This window comes from Strix aluco, chromosome 3 (assembly GCF_031877795.1).
Source record: "Strix aluco isolate bStrAlu1 chromosome 3, bStrAlu1.hap1, whole genome shotgun sequence".
Classification (NCBI taxonomy): Eukaryota; Metazoa; Chordata; class Aves; order Strigiformes; family Strigidae; genus Strix; species Strix aluco.
The window spans coordinates 42,900,780-42,922,078 of NC_133933.1; the positions used below are offsets into that span (position 1 = coordinate 42,900,780).

The following is a 21,299-nucleotide window of genomic DNA, read 5'->3' on the forward strand; positions in this document are numbered from 1 at the left end:
TGCACTAGTTCACCACCTTCATATAAGAAGGTAGGGTTCTTTACAACCACAGAAGTCATCCTTTTTTTCAGGAAACATACGAATTTAAGTTTTGTATAAAAATGGTGGCTTTGACGCCCCCATCCCCCAGGTTTTCTAGAGAGCTTTTTGGCTATCACTCGTGTGTGACTGATTGGATTCTGCAAAAGTTGACATCTTTGCTCCGGTTCTCTGTAGTTCTTGTCAGCTTTTTGGAGAACTGTCAGATTGACATCTGGGTTGTTTGGAGCATAGCTATGAAATAGTTTCAGGTATTTAATTTGGTTTTGACTTTTCCTGGCAGTTGGTGGTTTTACACCTGCATGAGGAAGATACAAAAATTTACAACATGCGTGGTAGAAGAAAAGAGGCTTACTGCACCATACTTTACAGATAAACTCTGCTGACATACAGTTCTGTCAAAAACATAGTGTCAGCTGAAAAAAGTGCATCTATTTTTCTCTTTTTTAATGATATGTTACTTGTAACGATAGCATCTGAATGAATTTTTCTTGAAAGTTTGTTTTGTGTTCTTTAATATAAAGAACGTTGTACTCTGTTTGCCAGACTTGCTTCTTCAGGAATAGCTTTACATCAAAAGTTTTCTTTGGGATGGGAAATAACCAAAATACATGGGTGTTCTTAATTTTGTATTTCTAGAAAGCATTTTTTTTATCACTGATAAAGTTAGTCAGCTAATTGAGAATATTTGCCACTTGTTGAGGTACAGAATTTAGTAAAGTTACATATTGGATTGACCAATTGTCAAAGTTAAATGTTGTCAAGATGTATATGTACTTGTGATATAAGTTGCTTAATCAGAAGTTGTTAAGGCATTAGTATAAGCATGGTGTCTTCTCACTTTTATCTTTTCCCTCCGTATTTACAGTTTTTCCAGGTTACAGTGTGCTTTGTGTTCTGCTCTTATGCTTGCTTGATAACAATAAAGGACTAAATACCATAGCCGTTGGCTATAGTGTCAGTATGTAAGGTCTTTATATTATATCATCTTCCCATATGAGGCTCTCTTGGTGTAGGTTGTCGTAACTTTTTACTTCTGAATTCTGCAAATCTGATTACTAGAGGAATCAGTGATCTGTTAGCCTCTCTTTTGAGATCAGCAACCATCTTTTCTAATGATGAAATTGTATGTGCATAAGTCCACAGAGCAAGAAACAATAAGTGTATGTTTGGATGTGCAATAAATGAACTTCTGGACTAGGTTGACACTTTCCTACTGTAATCTTCAACATTACAGACGGTTGACTTTTTTTTTTTTGAGATTTAAACACAGACTTTTATGTTTAAGATTATTTTAAATCTATTGCACTTTTGGACTTTATTTGTTATTTCTTGAGGTATTTTAGATTCTTTTATAGCTTCAGTATTTCCTTCTCTCTTTATAGGACCCCAGCTGAATGCACAACTAGAAGGTTGGCTTTCTCAAGTACAGTCCACAAAAAGACCTGCTAGAGCCATTATTGCACCGTAAGTGTGAAATCTCTTTAGTACATATAATACTTGATTGCTTAAATGCGTCTTTATTTTGAGTGATTTTGAAAACTGGTGAAAGCTAGTATTTAGCTGAAAGGAATGTTGTGTGGTTTCTAAATAAGTATTTTGAATATGGCATAGAATGGAAGAAATCTGTGCACATTTTGGTATATTAGTTTCCTTTTGCTGATGGACTGCAGATTTAACATTCACTTGTGATCCAGTAAGACAGATAAGAGGTTTGTTAGTGTAGTGGTGGTCTAAGGTGACAGCTCTTTCAATGCACTTCTAGTATAGAACAGCTACACCCATTTAAAAAAACAAAACAAAACACACAAACAAAACTCCAGCACCACCCCCCAAATCAAAATTTAGCAAAGCTTAAAACGAAAAGAAATGAAACACTATTCAGCTATACAAAATGGTTTACTTTTGTTATTTTAGTTTGGTTTTGTTTGAGTTTTTTTTGTCCACAGCAGAAATAGGGATCATCTAAACTATTTAGGTAGAATTAAATTTCATGAAGATAGTTGAGACATATAATAAGAAAAAGTATGTTGGTCATTCCAGTTTATTATGAGTTGGAAGGAAACACTGGGAAAAGCACCTTAAATATGACATTTTTCCTGTGCTAACAGAGTGTTGACATAATGTTTGAAGTATTCCATAATAGTATTGCATATGCAGAAGGAATTGTCCGAAATCTGCCTTAGTCTTTCTCGCAGCTGTGTCAGCAAAGAGGCCTTTCAGCTCCAGATTAGGTAACCTGAGTTGTTTTGCAGAATTGCTGGAGGTCTTCCCATGGTCTCACCAAATTGCATCATTAACTGTGCCTTTGTTTTACCATCTGTAAAGTGAGATATGGCTAATAATATTTTTCTGAAAGACTGAAGAAGCCTATAGCAGAGGCAACCTTTCAGAAGGCTCATTTGACATTGTTGAATAACATACCTTGCCAACCGGTTCACTAGGTCTTGGTCTCCTGTTTATCCCCTTAGCATTTATGTTAGTACCTTTCTGAGCTCTTTAGAATGAGTGAGGTAAATGACACTGAAGTAGAACCCCTAGGTAATTTTGAGGATAACTTGCTGCAGGTATCACTCTGTGGATGAATATACATGCATGCGAACATACATATGTATAAATAAATATAAAATTCTCCAATGCTGTCAGTGGGGAACTTGTATCTTCAAACATCCTGTACGTCCCAGGACTTGCAGCATGTATCATTCTCAGTATCATTGCATAAAAAGACCATCTGGAAAGCTGTAGTTGTGTTGTTGCACATACTTGATTCAGAATAAAAGATAACTATTGCCCTAGGGTCACAGGTGCTCCTGATGATCTCCAGAGCTGATGAGGCCCCAGCGCTGTGCAATGTGGGCATGGCCTTCTGCTGTGGACGTGCTGCTGAGTGGCTGCGTGCTGTTCTCCACCACTTGGCCTGGGAGCCCGAGGAATGAACCTTCTCTGGAATTAATGCTTTTAGTGGTGTAAACTGAATCTTCTACTGTCCTGAAGGGAATGGGTCTTAAGATTTGGATGTGATGTTTGAAACAAGCAGACAGAATAATTATGAGTTTTTGGAGCACATACAGGAACACAGGTCGAGAAGGGCTCCAGGCCAGAGTGATAGGAAATGATAAAGCACATACTGCATTCTCTGCGGTAAAAGCTACCACGCTGTGTTCCACTCCCTTACTTGTGCCCATTCATTCTATTGCTGCGGTATTCTTTGATGATGGAGCATTTTTAGTCTGTTTATTTGCTGTAACGTGTAGTCTCTCTTTGCCAGACCCCTTTACTGTCGTCATATTCAGTTATTTGAGTGTGGTTAGAAGAGCTTTCTCCAGCAGCTTGCTATTCCCTTGTCCCCTGGCTGCATTCTTAGCGTTATCATGAGCTTCTGATAATATGCAGTTGTGTAGTCTGCCTGTTAGTATCTTTTACAAGTGACAAGAGGTGCTTTGATCTGGAGACTTACTAACTTTCAAGTAAATGGTCGCTGACAGTTCTTTAACAAATACATCTCTCATATGTTCAGTACTGCAACAGTGCTCTCCAGCTCTTTCAGGAGTTGATTTTTGGATCACTCTTACTATTTCTAGCTCATTGAGGACAAATAATATTTAAGACATTAACATTCAATAACAATATCAACATATTTAACATGTTAAACAACATTTAATGTTAACATTTTGTACACCTTGATTTGCAGCCATGCAGGCTATACCTATTGTGGATCTTGTGCAGCCCATGCTTACAAACAAGTGGATCCTAATATTACGTAAGTATTAAAGTTTTTCTTTACAAAGCAGTAAGACAATGCCATTGCAATCCTCTGAGAAGTTGAATGTTCTTTTAACATTCTTACACCTTGAAGTACTCATTTTATACTTCTTTTAGTCTTTTATGCATTCGTTCTGTTTTAACGTCATAAATGTTCAAATTGCTTGGACATCGCAAAAGAAAAAAATAATGTAGTATTGTTGAATTTGAAAATGCAAAGCAGTATTTTTAAAAATTGAGAATTATTGGTAACTAATTTTTTAGGAGGGAGGGGTTAAAGGTGTTCTTTTTGCAGGTAATAACATTTAATTTACTTTATTGTTTGATGTTCCACTGCTTTTATAAAAGCCCAAGCTGTTTTTTTTTTTTTTACTGGTCGCAGGGTGTCTTTGTTTCTTTTTTGGTTTCGTTTTTGTTGGGAGGTTTTTTGATACTAAAGTATATTAAAATATTTGGTCATGATTCTGCATAGGTTTTTCAGTGCAGGATTATGGGCTGAATGCTACCATGATTCTCTTCTGCTGTGGAGAAAGTGACCTGTGTGTGTATATAATAATTGAAGTCAGTGAAAGTTACTTGTAATAATTTTAAATGGACTTGTGTTTCTGACAGCACATCAGTTTGGGGGGAAAAAAACCAAACAAACAAACAATATGCTACTGTAGTCTGCACCTGCCTCTGAAAATATGAATCCAGTTATTTTACGTTAAAGGAATATAATTCTGTGTTCTGCTGACTGAAACATTTTTTTTAATTACAAAAACTTAAAACACCTCCAGTATTTACTCTATGTATTTTGCAATGTTAATATAAAAACTGGCTATGTCTATCAGTTGCTTATAAGCTAACATGTTGTAATGCTCTCCAAAAACAATGGTTTTGGTTCTTTCTAAACTATTGTAAACAAAGCAAAGATAACTTACAGTGTGACAGATAACTAGTTTCTCTGAAATTTCTAGAACAAGTTAAATTCCCCAGGTTCAGTGACATGGAGTTGATTGAACTTTCTGGATCATTTGCTGTTTTGCCGCATGGGATGCTTCGAATTCATCTTTCAGCTGAACTATTGCACATTTGGATATTTTGTTTTCATGAACTCTGTAAAAAGTTTGAGTATTTTAGTACAGCTTGGTATAGCACTCCACATGTAAGGAAAAAAAAAAAATCTTTACATGTCTCCCACCCCTTTAGTTCAGTGCCAGAAACAAGATGATACGATCCTGAAGCTGAAAAGCTGAATTTCCTATAGGTTTTTTTTTTCTTCTCTTAAGTCTTGAGGCAGGAGACCCTTAACATCTAATCAAGAGTCAGGAACTGAGGACTGATGAAATAACATCATGATGACGTGTGAAAGCTTGCAGTATCAGCTAAAGCTACGAATGTGCAGTCCAAGTCCCTGTTGTCGATGCAACAGCTGGATAAAGCCAGCATTTACGGATGACTTAAATTTGAATTTGGTGAAATCTGAAGCCAGGCTAATATAGTAAATAAGTGAAAAGCTCTGAATAGATGATAAATCCCTAATCCTCATTTGAGGGCACATACCTGTAGTTGTTGAAGGTGGTGTGTAGCTGAAGGTTGTGTTGGTCCAAGGAGATAATCCAAAAATCTGTTCTAAGAGGCTGTAACACATCATTCAGCCTCTAAATGAGTCCAGTCAGACAGATTTCTAGCTGATGAGTGCCCTCTGATGTATAACCTGCTTAAATGGTCTAAGGCTATGGGAAGCATTATTGAACTGATCTCATGATCATTTCTGAGGTACTGAGTAGATCTAGGCCATGGATTGATCTGTGGTCTTACACACAGCAGAGTATTGGTAACCACCAGAAAGTATCACTTTGTACGTTTTTATTAAACTTGTTAATCTAAACCAAGTCTCTGTACAATTGCAGTTGTCTAAATTGTGGGCTTTTGTGTTAACTGTTGTAGCCGAAAAATTTTCATTCTTGGGCCTTCCCATCACGTGCCCCTTTCCCGATGTGCACTTTCCAGTGTGGACATTTATAGAACACCTCTGTATGATCTCCGAATTGACCAAAAGAGTAAGTGCATGATAAAGCTTACATCTTGAAGATTGCTGAGGCTTGAGTATTAACGGTGGTACTGCAGTGCTGAGGACTCTCTTGTTGGGCACTTCATTGTATTAAGTGGTATACAAGAATAAATCAGTTTTTATTGCAATGAAAGCTAGCTTCTGAAAGATCCTGGTGGTTGCAGGCATTGCTGTATTATAACCTTAATGTCCCTCTCGCTCCTGCAAGTAAAGAATTCTCAATCTTTGTTTATCTTTTCCATTATGAGTGTGTGCCTCTTGGTAAGTGATCTTTAAAAGGGATCTCAAAATTAAAAAGTGTTACATTTGAATAATAGCCCATTACACACCTGCTTCATTATTCTGTGAAGTATTCTGTCTGCAGAAAAGATAGTGCTTTAGTTGGTTTGAGTTTATTTCTGATAGAGGAATAATAGAGGAACAAAAAGCTGCTTTTATTTGGATGCATTATTGCATATGGCTCTTTTCTAACTGGCAGAGTATCTACAGAACTAAAAACTGTTAGTCCATTAAGTACCAGTTTTTCAGACTAAGTTTAAAGGTGAGATGAAGATAAATTTGATATTTTGACTTTCATGTGTTTTGAGTTAAACCTGAATAATATAGTATCTTTTTCAGAAAGGCTAATTAGTGCAGATATACTGCTATTTCGTAATGACTGTGATTAAGCAAGTTAGTTCAGGCTTTCTCCATAGTGCCTGCAGAAATTTCCTTAGGTAACAAATATTTTGGTTTCTGCAGAACTCCTTTATGGAGTGGAGAAGGAGGCACAGCCCTACATCAAAGTCTTCATTCAGTGGAGAGTTTTCAAAATGTAGAGATGGCTCTACATACCACCAAGTGCACCTGAGAGTAGAAAAGATAACTTGTAAATGTGGATTACTTAATCAGCTTTTGCTGTCTCTAGATTTCATGATTCAGTTAATAATAAATTGTATTAAAAAATAGCACATCCAGCAATGGCTCAGCTGATCAGCAATTATTTTTTTTTTTTTAAATGTATGATGGTGTAGTCTGTGAAAAGAATTCTGTGACGGGGCAAATGCATGCATATTTTCAAATGTGTTTTATTTGTGTTACTTAAATTTTGTATCATAACTGAAAATCTTTCTCAATATACTAACAAGGTCACTGATTTAACACATTTATTTTGTAAACTGAATCAATTATGTTTGTATCTTAATGACTTGAACATGTTTTTAATCCTGAATTTATTTAAAAACAAGTGGTTTATGATGACAGCCCTTCGAGGCATGTAATTTGTTATAGAGGGCTTGTTCTGATAAAGATGCACTTTATGGTGGTTTTTAAAACAAAAAAAGTAGTACAAATTAATCTTTAATTCATTTCAGTTTATGGAGAATTGTGGAAGACTGGAATGTTTGAGCGTATGTCCCTACAGACAGATGAAGATGAACACAGTATTGAAATGCATTTGCCTTATACTGCTAAAGCCATGGAAAGGTACTAGGGCTAATTACTTCTTCTACAAGATTGAGCATTATGTGCATTAAATGTTTGAACTGCATGTTAAGTGCAGTAGGAAGTAATAATACCCTTTATGGTATATAATACCTTATATGGTGTATAATACTCACACTCACCCACCCACCAGTAAAAATTCTGGGGAGGAGAGGGTCAGAGACTAGGATTAGTTGCTGTAATAGAAACTGTGAGCAGAGCAAACACCTGAATGATGAAATTGGCATACCACTTATAAACAAGTTTATGTGTTTATATTGGCTTAATGGAGTTAATATTAGATGTGCTTTCATGAATCTTTCTCAATGGCTGATTTTTTTTTTTTTTTTCCATTTTTTGCAAGGCATCTCTGGAAGAAGTTCAAATACTAATAGGTGTTTTCTGTGGGATTTTAGATTTGTTTGAAGCCTTAATTCAAATTTTGAAATCAGGGTTCTGTTTACAGCTGCTATTTCAGATGAGTACTTTGAATAATTTTTCTTTAAAGGTGATCAATTTTGTCAATTTGTGATGCTTTTTTTTCCCCCGTCCTTTTTTTTTTAACTTTTCTTCCATAGCATTTGTAATTTTCCCTGGAGTATCAGTATACATCCGGGTGCTCTTGTGAGCATTTTTATATAAGTTGGAAAATTACCCAATATTTGTGCAGCATCTATACAGGGAGAATTTCATTCTTACTTTATCGCGAGTTGCATTGTGTCTTTTCTTTTTGTTTGCCTCGTGTTTTCACTTGGCAGCAAAGATAAATACTGTTTTGGGGCGAGATTATTTTCTGAAAGTAGTTTCAGGTTCTAAAACAACTTCCTAGTATGACCTTAACAAATTAACTGTATCTTCAATTCAATAGTGCCCTTTTAAAACATTCTGCAATTTCAGTTAGCAAGCCCTTGAAAAAAAACTTCAGATGTTACTTGAATTACAACCTCTTTTCTTTTGCTTATAAGCCATAAGGATGAGTTTACTATTATTCCTGTGTTGGTCGGAGCACTGAGTGAGTCAAAAGAGCAGGAATTTGGAAAACTCTTCAGTAAATACCTAGCTGATCCTAGTAACCTCTTTGTGGTTTCTTCTGACTTTTGCCATTGGGGTAAGTTTCACACCTTTTCATTATAGCAGTATGATGATTATTGTGTAGTGATTTTCAAATAATGTATTTTATTAAACATTGAACATTCTAACTTTTGGTAAATGTATCTTTGAAACTTAAATGCATTTGTAAAGCTAAAAAATTATTTATCTTTTTTTAATCTGGAACAATAGATGAAAAATATTAATGTGGTAATGTGTTTTCAGTGTAGTGGAGGAAATAAATGCTGAAAGTGTATGGGTTTATATGCATCTCCTTCCTGTTGCAATGAAATAAGTGTCTGAAGTTTCTTGCTGTTTTTACTCTTCTTTTAAGCACTTCAAAGCAACTTGCAAAACTAATTAGCCAAAAATTCACTGGACATGGCAACATCCCTCTGATGGAAATAAGTTTTGTATGTTTTACTGCTGGGTAAGATAGCAGATGGAGTATTTATGCCAATTCACCAGAGCTATCCCAGTTCATCTTGGTGGCAGAGCTATATAGACTGCAGAAGCCTTGACTTCTGTATTGCTTTAACACAATATTTTTCTTTTAAGTGTGATAGTAGCTGGAAAAGGGACTGCTTCCGAAAGATACGTTTTATGTTACACAACAGACCTTCTTCCCTTTTTTCATTGTCATCTTTGGTCAACTTATGTAATTAAGTGCATATTTTACTTCTCTTTGAATTGTGGAATAGCTGGAGGAATATAAGAATGACCTGGGTTCTGTTGTGGCTAATGAATCATCTAGAACTGTTCATTGAATTATCATGAACTTTTTCTTTTAACCTTCATTTACTGTGGGTATTGTTCTGCAAGCAGAAGTAGCCTGACTCCAGAGTTGACTTTGTCAAGAGGGATAGTGAAATGAAATGTTGCTTTACTTTTAATTTATAGAATTGTATTCCAAGGCAGTAACAGGCAATTAATACGTGATACTGCAGTGTCGGTTCTACATAGTAGGTTTTTCTTTAGGAATATAGCTGCCCATCATGTATTTTTTACTTCGCTTCAGGGCTGCTACTTTCATTGCCCTAGAATTTCCTCACTGGAGCTAAAAAGTATAAAATAAATGAAGATTACTACTTTACAAATATTATAATTTCAATTATTTAGTAAGTACTAGGGAGTGTTTTAGCTACGATTTTTCCCTTTTTTATTTTATACATGATTTTTGTTTCAAGGTCAGAGGTTCCGTTACAGTTACTATGATGAATCCCAAGGAGAAATTTATAGATCCATTGAGCACCTAGATAAAATGGTAAGTTTTCAGATTTGGTGGAACTAACTAACAAATTTCTCCTGTACATTACATTTCTTTGAGCACTTTAGAAATTTCTCTAACAAAATATTATAGATTAGCTATTTTATTAAATGTATATTTTTCCTTTGTTTACCACAATAAGAACTTAGCAGTTGTTTTTAGCTAGTATCCTTCATTTTACTGACGTGAGCACAATATATTGCGGGTATAATCTAGTAAGCATAATTTATGAGAATAAATGCATGTTCATCTACCTGAAATGCCCTAGTGTAATGTAATTCCTGTCCACATACCCTCTTATGTTTTTGCAAAGCAATAAGAACTATGAATCGAGTATTGCAGTAGTTCAGGCTTCATAGTTATGGTACCTGCGTATTGAAACAGCATTGTGATTATGCTAATGGTTTCAGCAACATCCATTTTGAGGAGAAAATGCTGTAAGGGATTGTGCTGGTCAGGAAAACAAAAGTTACCGTTTCACTGGGAGTAGTCTTCTCCCTGCCCCTTACTCTGTAGTAGGTGGTGGGGAAAAGCAGTAGACCGTACTGGGTTTGGCAAAAGGCTGAAAGGAATGCTAAATACATAAAGATCATGATGCCAATTATGTTGCGTTTTCTTTGCAGTCACAGGAGCCAAGGATGTCTTTTTAAATGAAAAAATTGTGTTGACGTTCAAGACTATACTTAAGGCACAGAATAGAAGTAATTCTTCTGGAAATATGTAATCTTAAAATTTGTTTTAAAACTGTTTGGATCATTTGTGTAACTTCTGTAAAATCTGTTAGAGAACTGTTGTGATTTGGGGCACGTTATTGTCTTAAAGGAATAAATCCTACCTGCTGGAGACATCTCCAGAGTTTTTTTGCTTTGTGTATCCATATTAACCTCTTTGTTTTTCCACTGTTCATCAGTGGAATGGAAGCAGTAAATAATTTGCCTTCATTCTATTTATCCCATTTTTAATAATTCTTGCTGTCAGTTGAGAGGTTACTCTAAATGCAGGTGTTTTTCTACAGAGTCCCAGAATTTGCAGCGCTCAGTGTTTTTGCAAGAGAGCAGATTAAGGTGCATTAGCAGACATTACTTTCCCCTTGCTATTTTCTGTGGTGAAAGCTTGTAGAAAGAGTTGACTTTGGTATTTAATTACTTTTAGTGAATACATTGCTGCACCAACTCTTTCTTTTGGTAGTTATACAGCCAAAATGAAATGACATTTTTTGTAACATTGAAAATGATGCCTCCTGTTCAATAACCATGAAAACACTTTTTCAATCAAGTTTAACTGGAAAACTAAACATGCTGTGTAGCAGTATACTGTGGTTATTTTTTGCCTGTTTATATCATGCCATATGTGAACACATGACTCCGTATTCAAACTCTGTTCAGAGTAGGTTTTGCTTTCAGTGAATTTCAGAAATTTCTTTTTAGCAGTATTGCGGGTACACTTGGGATGCTATCCACAATGCCACAGAGATCACCCCATCATGTTTCTCCAGCTTTTGGAAGGAGTTTATTCAATTTTGCATGCCCCACTCAGCTACTTCTTGTTTCCTTAGATAATTATTGCATTTTTTAATGTCATTTGGCATGTTAAAAAACTTGTATTGTTGTAACCACTAGGCCTCTCCACAGAGAAAATAGCATTAAGATAGAAACAAAACTGTACTAAAACCATCAGAGGTTTTAACCTCTACTATTATTGGCTCAGTAATTTTATTGGACCTAACTAGGAAAGCAGGTGGCTGAGTGCTTTGTAAGCAGGAAGATATTCTGTGTTAAGATGAAATTGCTTTTCCTTAGAAATGCCCTTGTGGGAGGACAATGGTCTCTTCCTTATTTAGACTGGACCTTAAGTACAGATGCCTGATGATGTTCCTGGCTAGTGCATAAAGAATGCTAAATGCTTCAGGCATTGAAGATTTACTAACCTGGTAACCACTGTGAGAAATTTTATTTGCTGTGATGTTAAGTTAGAGCTCTTAGACTCCAGTGTAATTAAAAAAAAAAAAAAAAAAGCAGAGTAGTAAATATTGCTGGGCGGACATTGGTTTCTCCATGGTAACTCTTAATGTGACTGCTGTTACCCTGGGGGTACCACAACGCACCTTGTGAAGTGACAGTGAAAGGAGTAAACAGCCCCATTGTTAATAGGGGTACCTTAGGGAAGAATCCTCAAATGAAGAGTTATAACTGAGCAGCTGATGTGCAATAATTTCTTTCTATATTGTAATCTGATACCTACCATTTTTTTTAAATAAAAGTGGGGGAGTATTCTGTAAGATGTCATTGAAGAGTAATTATTTTTTGATTATGGCTAGCCAGAAAATGCAGACTGCTCGCTTCAATCTTCACTGCCAGATTGCTCATTTTGTATCTATTTGTGAAACCATATGCCTAGCTTGAGTCAATAGGAGGATTCTGTTACCCTGAATGCTGAAGGGGGAGGATAATGCAGGTGCTGAGGAGGGCTGTGCAGGAACAGCCAGCAGTTGTGCAGGAGCCCTGCACAGCATGGGTAGCTTCTCAGGTGCTTCTAAGGAGCTGCTGAATTTTGGTGCTTCTGCGGTGTCGCTACAGTGTGCCACACCTCCCACGGTGTTCCAGCTGGGGATGGCTGCTTAGTTTGGGCGTCGTGAAAGACCACGACTCTCTACCTGGGTGCCCCGCTCCCTGTTCTCTCTGCTGTGCCCAGTCAGTAATTTTCCTGTTCGTTGTTTATCTTCTAGTCTAAGTGACTCACACATACAAAGATAGTTGGACTGGCTAGTGCTAAGACCAGTTTGTTTCCACTTCCATAAGTGTGCTACTAGGTTATTTTTTTTTTAAGTGTGAAGAAGAAGCTGAAGTAACTGACTGCAAACCTGAACTTGACCAGCCAAAAGATTATTGGAGTATAGTATAAAATAAACTGTGGGGTTTAGTTTTGTTTTGGTTTTTTTTTTTTTTGGTGGGTTTTTTTTTTTTTTGGTAAGCTTGTAGATACTTGATCCTGTAGGGGATGATATTTAAGAATGTAACTGCTTTTAATCATATTAAGTGCACCGTGCCAGGATATTGTAGACGCCAATTACAGTGTCTGGTCAACTGAGATATGCAATTTCTATGTGTTGCCATAATAACCATGTGATAAATTGCAGAACTGTGTGATGGTTTGCATTTTTATCATGTGGGTTTTGTCATGTATTTTAACTCTGTTCTAACCCATGCCCAGCTGAGTTATTTTGAATACTGGAAATTATTAGCTTCATACTTCTGCTTAGAAAAATAAAACAACTTGACAAAAATGTTTCCTTTGTTCCTCAACACCATTTTAGACTGAGAAACAAGCTTGATAGTCTCTGCTCCTCTGCCACAATGATTTTTAAATCCAGAAGATTGAAAAGTTCAGTACAGCGGAATGCTTGTAGGATATGTGTTAATATCCATTTCCTATGGATTTTCTCCAATCTGTGATGTATGGAGCTCTGTTCTCATTTGCTGGGATGAACTGCATAGCTCTAGATGTTTTACAGTGCTGAACTGTGTGTTGAAATACGCTTACTAGGCATTCTGATAAATCCATGTCCATTCATTTGAGACAAATGCTCAAATGCCTTTGCCCAGTGTGTTCCAGTGACTTACAGCTATAAAATGAGTCTCGCAATTGAGCAGCCATTTTCATGTTTTAAAAAAGTCGTGAAAGGGTTTACAAATGAATAAAATATATTCTTATGAGCTGTTCAGTATCTGAGTAAGTGCTTTATGCATGTTTAGTTCCACTTGAGTATATAGTTAAGTTTGGTTCTGCTTTCTCTAGCTGTGTATTGACATGTACAATTTACAAGTAAATGAATGGTTCAAAGACATGCTGCTTAAACTTTAGAAATGCAATGGTATCTATGAAATCACTGCTAGTTAGAGAATAGCTACCTTTATTTTTTTGGCACTCATTTAGGTTCTGTAGATCTGGAGTGAGTAACAGCTGTAATTACCAGCCAGGGGTCCAAACACCCTCTCCGTGACCCTGGAAGAACTGAGCTCTTGCCAGCAATTGGTCAGCATAGTTTGGTTTTATTTTTCCATAAAATTTATCTCTTTATGAATTCATCTTATGTCTGTTTTTAATTAAAGTACACAAAGGTGGTGGTCATGGTTGCTGTTTTCTAATACTCCCTGACTCTCCTGGGAATCTCCAGCTCCTCCATTGTAAACTGTGATCCAGTCTGAATAATTAGTGTATCTGCCAGATCAGCCAACACCCTTGCAGACAATTCAAGAGGTTTCACTCTTGAGGTGGAGACTTCAGACAGGCTGACTACTTCCTGCATGTTGTTTCTCCTTTTATCAGCCCCACTTTCCCCAAAGCAGGAGAAGGGGCTGGAACAATTGCAGAAACCTTAGGAGAAATTCTTTCCCCTTCTGATATCAACCTCCCACTGTTCCCATGCAAAGCGTACGTCTTTTTTCCAGTCTCTAAGGAAAACCTTCCTGTTTCATCAGCTATATGTAAGAAGCACAGCTATGTGTCTTACTGAATTAGTGAGTGCCTGGAGCTCATTTACTTAGTGAAGGGAATTAATAATTTTCAGAGGAAGGAAAAACACAAGAGGATGGAGTCTAACACAGGGAAAATAGCAAAGCCGTAATAAAACCCAGACAGTAATTGATTTAGACTTGCTTTAAACTACTTTCATTGTATTTCATCTGCTCTGTGGAATGGGGTGAAAGTAGACTGTTATCTGGAGTTGTAGGATTCTTTTTGTCCTTAAGAATGTAAATGTTTGTATATGTGGAAGGTTTTGTTTTCCATACATGTGCTGGTTTTCATACTATGATTCCATGGGATCATGGGTCTCACTGTGGATGGAGAAAAGGATGTATATATGTGACTGCCTCACGTAAAGCGGAAGCATCATCTCCTCGCTCTTATGTTTCTGTCATGTACCAACTCTAGTGCTTTAGAGATGTTCTGGATCTGCTTTTTATGCTCTGAGCAGATGGCCAGCCTGTGCCCAGACCAACTGCCTTGCATGTCTGATGGGTCTAGGATATGTTACATTTGCTACGTGCTTGAATTGCATGTGGGTATATTGATGATTTGTCTAGGGGGTTTTGGACATCCAGAAGTCCCAGGCAAGTGCTCAGCCCTGAGCTCTGTTACCAGAGAGAGATGGAGGCAAAACTTCTTCCTGCTTTGCCCTTTTAGTAAACTTGTTTCTTTATTGCTGTACAAAATCCTATGGCAGTAGGGTACCCTTGGAGGTGGGGATCAGCTAGTCTACGTGAGGAGCTTTTCTAACATGAGCTGGTATCTGCAAAGATAGCTTAACAGATCAGTGGATCATTGACAGCTTTGGAAGAGCTCCTGCACTTTTAGTTTGGCAAGGGATGGCAACAAGATGACTAGAGCTCACATGTTGAGATTCCCTTGATACCTTTGATACAAAGTAGAGGGGTTTTTCTCCTGAAGTATCCTGTGTTGTCATTAATAGGTGATCTATAAACACCTGCTTATGAATGTGTGAAGTAATCATTGCTATCGATTCTTTTTCAGGGTATGAGCATTATAGAGCAGCTAGATCCTGTATCTTTTAGCAATTACTTGAAGAAATACCATAATACAATATGTGGAAGACATCCTATTGGTGTATTATTAAACGTAAGTAACTCTTGATTTGTTGAAAAATATAACTTTTAGCAAAACGCTTACGTTTGTTTTAAACACAATATTGCTGGAGTATTCCTTAGTTCTAAAATGGCAAGTCTTGAATTATTTTTCCAAGTGTTCTCAATTTGGTCTCCAATTTCTGTGTCTTGCATATAGACAAATGTAAGCTCTTAAGGCTGGAGGGTTTTCGGTTTTCTAAGGGAGATGAGGTGCCATGTTCTTTTAGAATTTCAATGAAATACAGTTATTCACTTTCTCTTGGCCCTAAATGAACAAACAAATAAATCCATCTCCCTGAAGAAGTACATACTTACTCCTTTTAAATCAGTGCTTACAGACATGTATATATTTTTTCTGTCTTGCTATTAGCTAGCTATTGTGAGTGCCTTGTTAGATCTGACAGTGTTTTTGAGTTTTGCAAATATGGTGAGTGAGAGATTACCTCTGTAAGTGTTAGTGCAGTGCACCATTAACCCATAAATTAATGGCAATTAGAATTCAGATTAAGTGGTACTTTCTAGTTACTGTATTATGCTTTGGTGGTGCAGTGCAGACATAAACCTGTCTTAACTTAGTTGTCTAAATTGGGTCACAGCTGCTTTACAGCACTGCTGGAGTGCTGCAGATTTGTCATATTGCTTGAGTGAATCTCACTGTATTTTTACTGTAATTCAAATCTGAAACAGGAAGCATGTTAACCTTTTTAAAAGGGAAAACTTAATTAACTGGAAATGTAGCCTATATGGAGAACATACAGAAGAACCTTTTAAAGTGGAGTCTGCAGAAGTTTGTATGAGCAATAGCAATATTGGGGATGCACGTAGCAAAATTCAGTACTATGGCAACTCTGCAAAAATATCCAACTTTTAACCTCAGATAATGATTAGTTTTGCAGTGAATCTGAGATAAATTTTGCTCCTTCACTTTTGCCAGTTGTCACACTTTAATAAATTATCTTAGTACATTCTTTTTCTGTAATGGAAGAAATACAATCTAAAAAGTGTTAGTGTTGGGGGTTTTTTCTGTTACATCTGTGTTTCTGTATAAATTCCCTGTGGAACTAAATGCATTGTTTCTAAAGAATCTATTTTGAAAGGTTGTTTAGTATTGCTTTATAGAACTGCATGGATGTACATAGTGCAGTGGGGGGGGCGTCAGTGAGTGAAACAGCACAGGAATGGGTTAGGTCCACAAATTACTTGGAGTTGCTTATATTTTCACAAGAGATTGTGCAAGGACCCCTGGAGGGAGGGAGAGGACTGAGATCTAGGAAATGTCATAATTTCACTGATACCCTTTTTTAAACAGCTTTTTTTCTCTCTTCAGGCTATCAACGAACTCCAGAAGAATGGAATGAATATGAGCTTTTCATTTTTGAATTATGCTCAGTCAAGCCAGTGTCGAAACTGGCAAGACAGCTCAGTGAGTTATGCAGCTGGAGCACTTATGGTCCACTGAACCGCTGAATGCTCAGGGATGGCACCTGCACACACTCTGTATATGGGGTCCCAGCCTAGCCCTTACAAAGATACAGTCCCTGGTCTTTGGGTATACTGAAACCTCAAACTAATAGAACTCTCTTCTTTTCTAGTAGGTGTAGTCCTTCCTTAGTTTCAACTCATTTAAAAATGCTTTCTTGTTTAGGACAATGGAAGGAAGGCTGGTATCGAAACATTTTGTGATTTTTTTTTTTTTTTTTTTTTTTTTAAAAGATAATGGCTATGAAGGCATGGTGGCAGACAGTCCTTACAAATACAACATGTAAAGCATTTACCATATCCTAAATTTGCACTCTTTGCAGACCTGTGCACATGTACTCAGCTTTCAGAATAGTTTTGCAAGTTGTAAACGGAAAAAGGGGTGGAAGCTTTTTAATAAAAGAAAAAAAAGGAAAACAACGCATTTATAAATGATCCTGTATTAGAATATAATAAAACTCCAGTATAGTCAGTTACTACCCGTGATGTACAACAGATATCTTCTATTTTAGTTGCTAATAAAGGGCTACACAAACCAAAATAGTCTGATTTAAACTTATTGCTTTGTGTTCTGTATGTGGCTGCTTGTCATTGACATCCTTTATCCTCAGTTCTTATGCTTGATAATTCAGCCATTCTGTAAAATACTTTAGAATGTATTTTATATTCAACATTTGTTATGACTACTTCATTTACAGATTTTTTTTATCTTAAACCTGCACTATGAGTTCAGCTGTGCAAAAGAATTTTAAAAACCTTTTGTATATTCTAATTCTTTTTGTTTTACAATTATCTATAATATAAATAGTATCTTTTAGTATGTGATACAAATTTGTATCAGAAGTACACTTTTAATGCTTTTTATGCTCAGTTTTAGTATTAAATAGATGCAGTATTTTTATTTTAAATGACTTAAAATTGAAAACAAACAGTAGTTTGAAAATTATACTACTTAAGAGTATCTATTGAGCATTCATAGGCCACAGAAGCCATACAGTGCTAAGCTCGAGCAATTACTCCTCAAAGATTTAATTGGGAGGGGAAGGTAAGGCTTCTCTTTATTTTTTATTCTTTATTCTTTGACTGTGGGTAGAATTGTTTCATGTTCTTCAAACATCATCACATCTTAAGAGTTCTTGAACTTTCTTCCAGCCAAAATAATGGTGTAATTATTTGAGTTATCATTCCCGAAGACTTCCTTTTGTTCTAATAAGAAATGCAAAGTAGGATGGCAGTCCTGGCTCATTATCTAAATGGAGATTTCATTCCCTGATATTTCACCTGCTGTCAGGCAACCTTCTGGTACATTCAGCTTTTCTGAGTGTCAGAGGGGAATTTCAGAATTCAATTTAGATTATCTTTGAAAGCTGTGGGAATTGCTGTGTGCAAAGTCTTCACTTGAAAGCATACCAGACATCTTGGTTATTCCTATTAAAATACCCTTTTGCAAACAGGCACTGCTTATACCACTTCTATTTTCCTTATCACAGTTGGCCACCATTTGAATAATAACAGGTGAATGCTCCATTTACAAAATGAACTACTTTGCAGATGTTCAGAATCCATCCCAAATGCCAAACTCCTTTGCATGTCCATTCTTTTAGTTGCCTTATTGCTCTGCCTTGTTCTTGAACAGTCTCAGCAGCAGACAGGGAAAACAACTTTCACATTACTTTTGACAGACCAGCAGGAAGGCTCTTCAGGTAAAACTGAATTGGTAGCCAGTCTTTATAAATACTTGTCTGACTGTGCCTTATTAAAAAAGTAGTTTGATCATGAAGATTTTTTTTTTTAATCTTTGGTGAATACAAGTTTAATTAGGACTCCAGTTTCTTTCAGTGTTAAGCCAAATGCTTAGTATCATTATTGAAACACATAGTTAATTGGAACAGTTAAGTATATACTTTCTCCCTAAGGTAAACATAGTAATTAGCTTCTGAATACAAATGCCTAAGTTTGCATCTTAGTTCTGTAAGATAGTTTTAATAAAAAGAAAACATAACTGGAAGAGCTTCAAGGAAATTGGTCAGCCATTTTACTCGGCACAATGTTATGAAATATCTTACAGTGAAAGCACTTCACATGTAAACTGTGTAATGTATTTCAAAATAAAGTTTCTAATTAAAATGGGAATTTCTGTGCCTACTAATAATAACCATCAATGACAGTTCAGAAGCCCACTCAGAGAAATTTAAAGCTTTGTGAAATCTGCTCTAACTTAGAAGGATTTGTTGTATAAACCCTGTTTGTTTGAAAGCAGAAAATACCTGACTTCAAAGAACTCAGCTTTTATTGCTCTTTTGGTGGGATTGGAGGGAGTTGACTTCAGTGCTTGGTTTCCTGGTGTGTCATTTTAAAATATGTCAGAAGAAAAGCAAATAATCTCCTGAAAAGATCTTCACTCAAGACTATTTCATTATTTTAGCTTTACCATGCATTTTATTCACACTTAAATATACATTTGAATATAGCATTTTGGATCAAAGAGTGTCTGATTTAGACAGTATTGAATATTCACAGTCCTGTTCACTTTTATGGAGGCTTCTTATATGCATAGGATGACTGACCTTTGACCACTCTTCTGGTGCAATAAATCCAGATAGGGGATGTGATTCTCATTTTAAAATTTTGATATTTTAGAGAAATGTTCAATGTGTGAAAATGTTGATTAAAATACTCCTTTGTTTTTCTGTTCTTGTGTTGTTCACAAAAGCTTTATGGATTTTGTTTGCTTTTCTTTTTTTATAATACTGTCTTTAAAAAGTATTGCTTTTAAAATACTGTCTACTGAATTCTTAATTCTTCAGTTTGGCGGTTTTGACATAGAATGGAGCAGTAGGTCTTCTACTGCGTCAGGTTTAGACCAGCAGAAGCAGGAGGAGGTGCAGGTGTGAGCTGCATCCTGCTGCAGGGCGGTGGGGCCGCCTCTCCCTTTTAACTGCGCCCGGGGGCGCCTGTGCCCCTCCTGGCGCCTGTGCCCTCCCGGCTTGCTGCGAGCAATGTGTTTAGGCCTTCATCAGGTCATAGCCACTGTTTGGCTTTATTTATCTTAAAAATCATGACTTGAGGGGCTTTGATCCAGTGTTATTTGAACTGAACTCTACTCCAGTGCAGTATCCTTTCCTGGAGCCTTTGGAAATGCTGGGTTTGCCAGAGCATTTCTAGGCCTCGCTCTTGCTCTTGCTGTTTCCCAGTCAGGGGCTCATTGCTGTGTCTCAGGGGTTCTGGATATTACTGTAGGCTTTACTCAGGAGTTTCAAATTGACATTTCAGGAGCTGAAATGGGGGCTTTTCTGTTTGACGTCTGTACTCCTGGTACTTTGGCATGTTGTTTCAGTGGTTGGTGTAGGTTTTTCCATTTCATGCTTGTCCTTTTTCCCTGTTCCCTCAGGAAGAGTGCTCTCCTCTGCATCATAGGAAGCTTTGCGCTTTGCTTTCAAATGACATCCGTCACCATGATATGCAGTTATTTCCTGGGGCTCAGTTCAGTGTGCTAACTAGCATCTGATCCACTCTCAAAAATTGCCCAATGGACAAATGTTTAAAGTCCCTTGTATAGGTAACCTTTTGCCTTCCTACTTCTGTGAGAAACTTTCTGAAATTCACCCTTGAAGCTAGCCTTTGAAAGATCTTCAGTGTGAAGAAAAACTGAATTTCAGGATCCAGTTTAGTGCACCCCAAAGATGTTTTGGTTCAGGTCCCACAGTGCAGCCAGATGGCCTTTTCAATAGATGGTTGCAAAACATGATTTGGAATTGGTCTGTAGGGATGAACTGACTTTATTCTTTCAGTAATGCAAAATTTATTGCCTCTATTCTAATTATCTCTAGAGCTTTTTTCTAATTTCAATTTTTTTTCTTATTTGATTTTGTCTAATTCTGAAAACAATTTGTCCATGCATACTGCAGACAGCTTCCAGATGCCTGGTGTCATTTGGGGGTTATCTTATTCCAGCATTGGCTGAAAACTCAGCATTGGCTTCTTCCTGTCTTGTCTGGTACCTATTTAGTATATGCTAGGGTCTGAGACATCTCCCCCATTACTTATGCCCCAGGAAGGAACATGCTGTGCTAGTGATATCTCCAAATTAAGAAAGAGATTATGACTGTTTGTTTCTGGTTTTTGGTTTTGGTTGGTTGGACAGGGTTTGGTAGAGGCTTGGATCTTTTTGAAAAGGGCAGAGAAATGAGGAGATTGGGCATAGATGGGGAAGAAAATGGTTGATTTTCCAATTTAATGTCAGCAACTGTTATACTATCCTGTTTGGCAGCTGACATGCTGCAAAGTATTGCCCAGTGCAGCTGTGGGCTGGATGCAATGGTGGGCAGCCTGTAACTGCTGCTTCAAAGGGAAAAAATGTTGGAGGTATTTTGTCAAGTGTAGCTCAGTTTGTTGAAGCTCAAGGGTGAGAATCATGTACTGATATCTTTTAAGTTACAGGTAAATAAAGGTGCCTCAGCCTTTATGCAAAGGTGACAGATGGACCCACACACACCCTGTT

General features: G+C 36.8%; 1 protein-coding gene across 2 annotated transcripts in view; it reads left to right on the forward strand.

Moving 5' to 3' along the window:
* MEMO1 (mediator of cell motility 1) overlaps positions 1-18,931 on the forward strand; it is a 29,728-nt gene extending 10,797 nt beyond the window's left edge. The window contains exons 2-9 of one of the 2 annotated variants that reach the window (XM_074818315.1): positions 1,425-1,506; positions 3,731-3,799; positions 5,734-5,846; positions 7,210-7,321; positions 8,284-8,426; positions 9,595-9,671; positions 15,207-15,311; positions 16,647-18,931. In XM_074818315.1, coding sequence (XP_074674416.1) covers positions 1,425-1,506; positions 3,731-3,799; positions 5,734-5,846; positions 7,210-7,321; positions 8,284-8,426; positions 9,595-9,671; positions 15,207-15,311; positions 16,647-16,778 — 833 coding nt within the window. In that variant the 3' untranslated portion in view covers positions 16,779-18,931. Of the gene's footprint in view, positions 1-1,424; positions 1,507-2,865; positions 3,006-3,730; positions 3,800-5,733; positions 5,847-7,209; positions 7,322-8,283; positions 8,427-9,594; positions 9,672-15,206; positions 15,312-16,646 lie in introns of those variants that run through there. The other variant, XM_074818316.1, reaches the window with a different exon arrangement.
* The last annotated feature ends 2,368 nt before the right edge of the window (positions 18,932-21,299 follow it).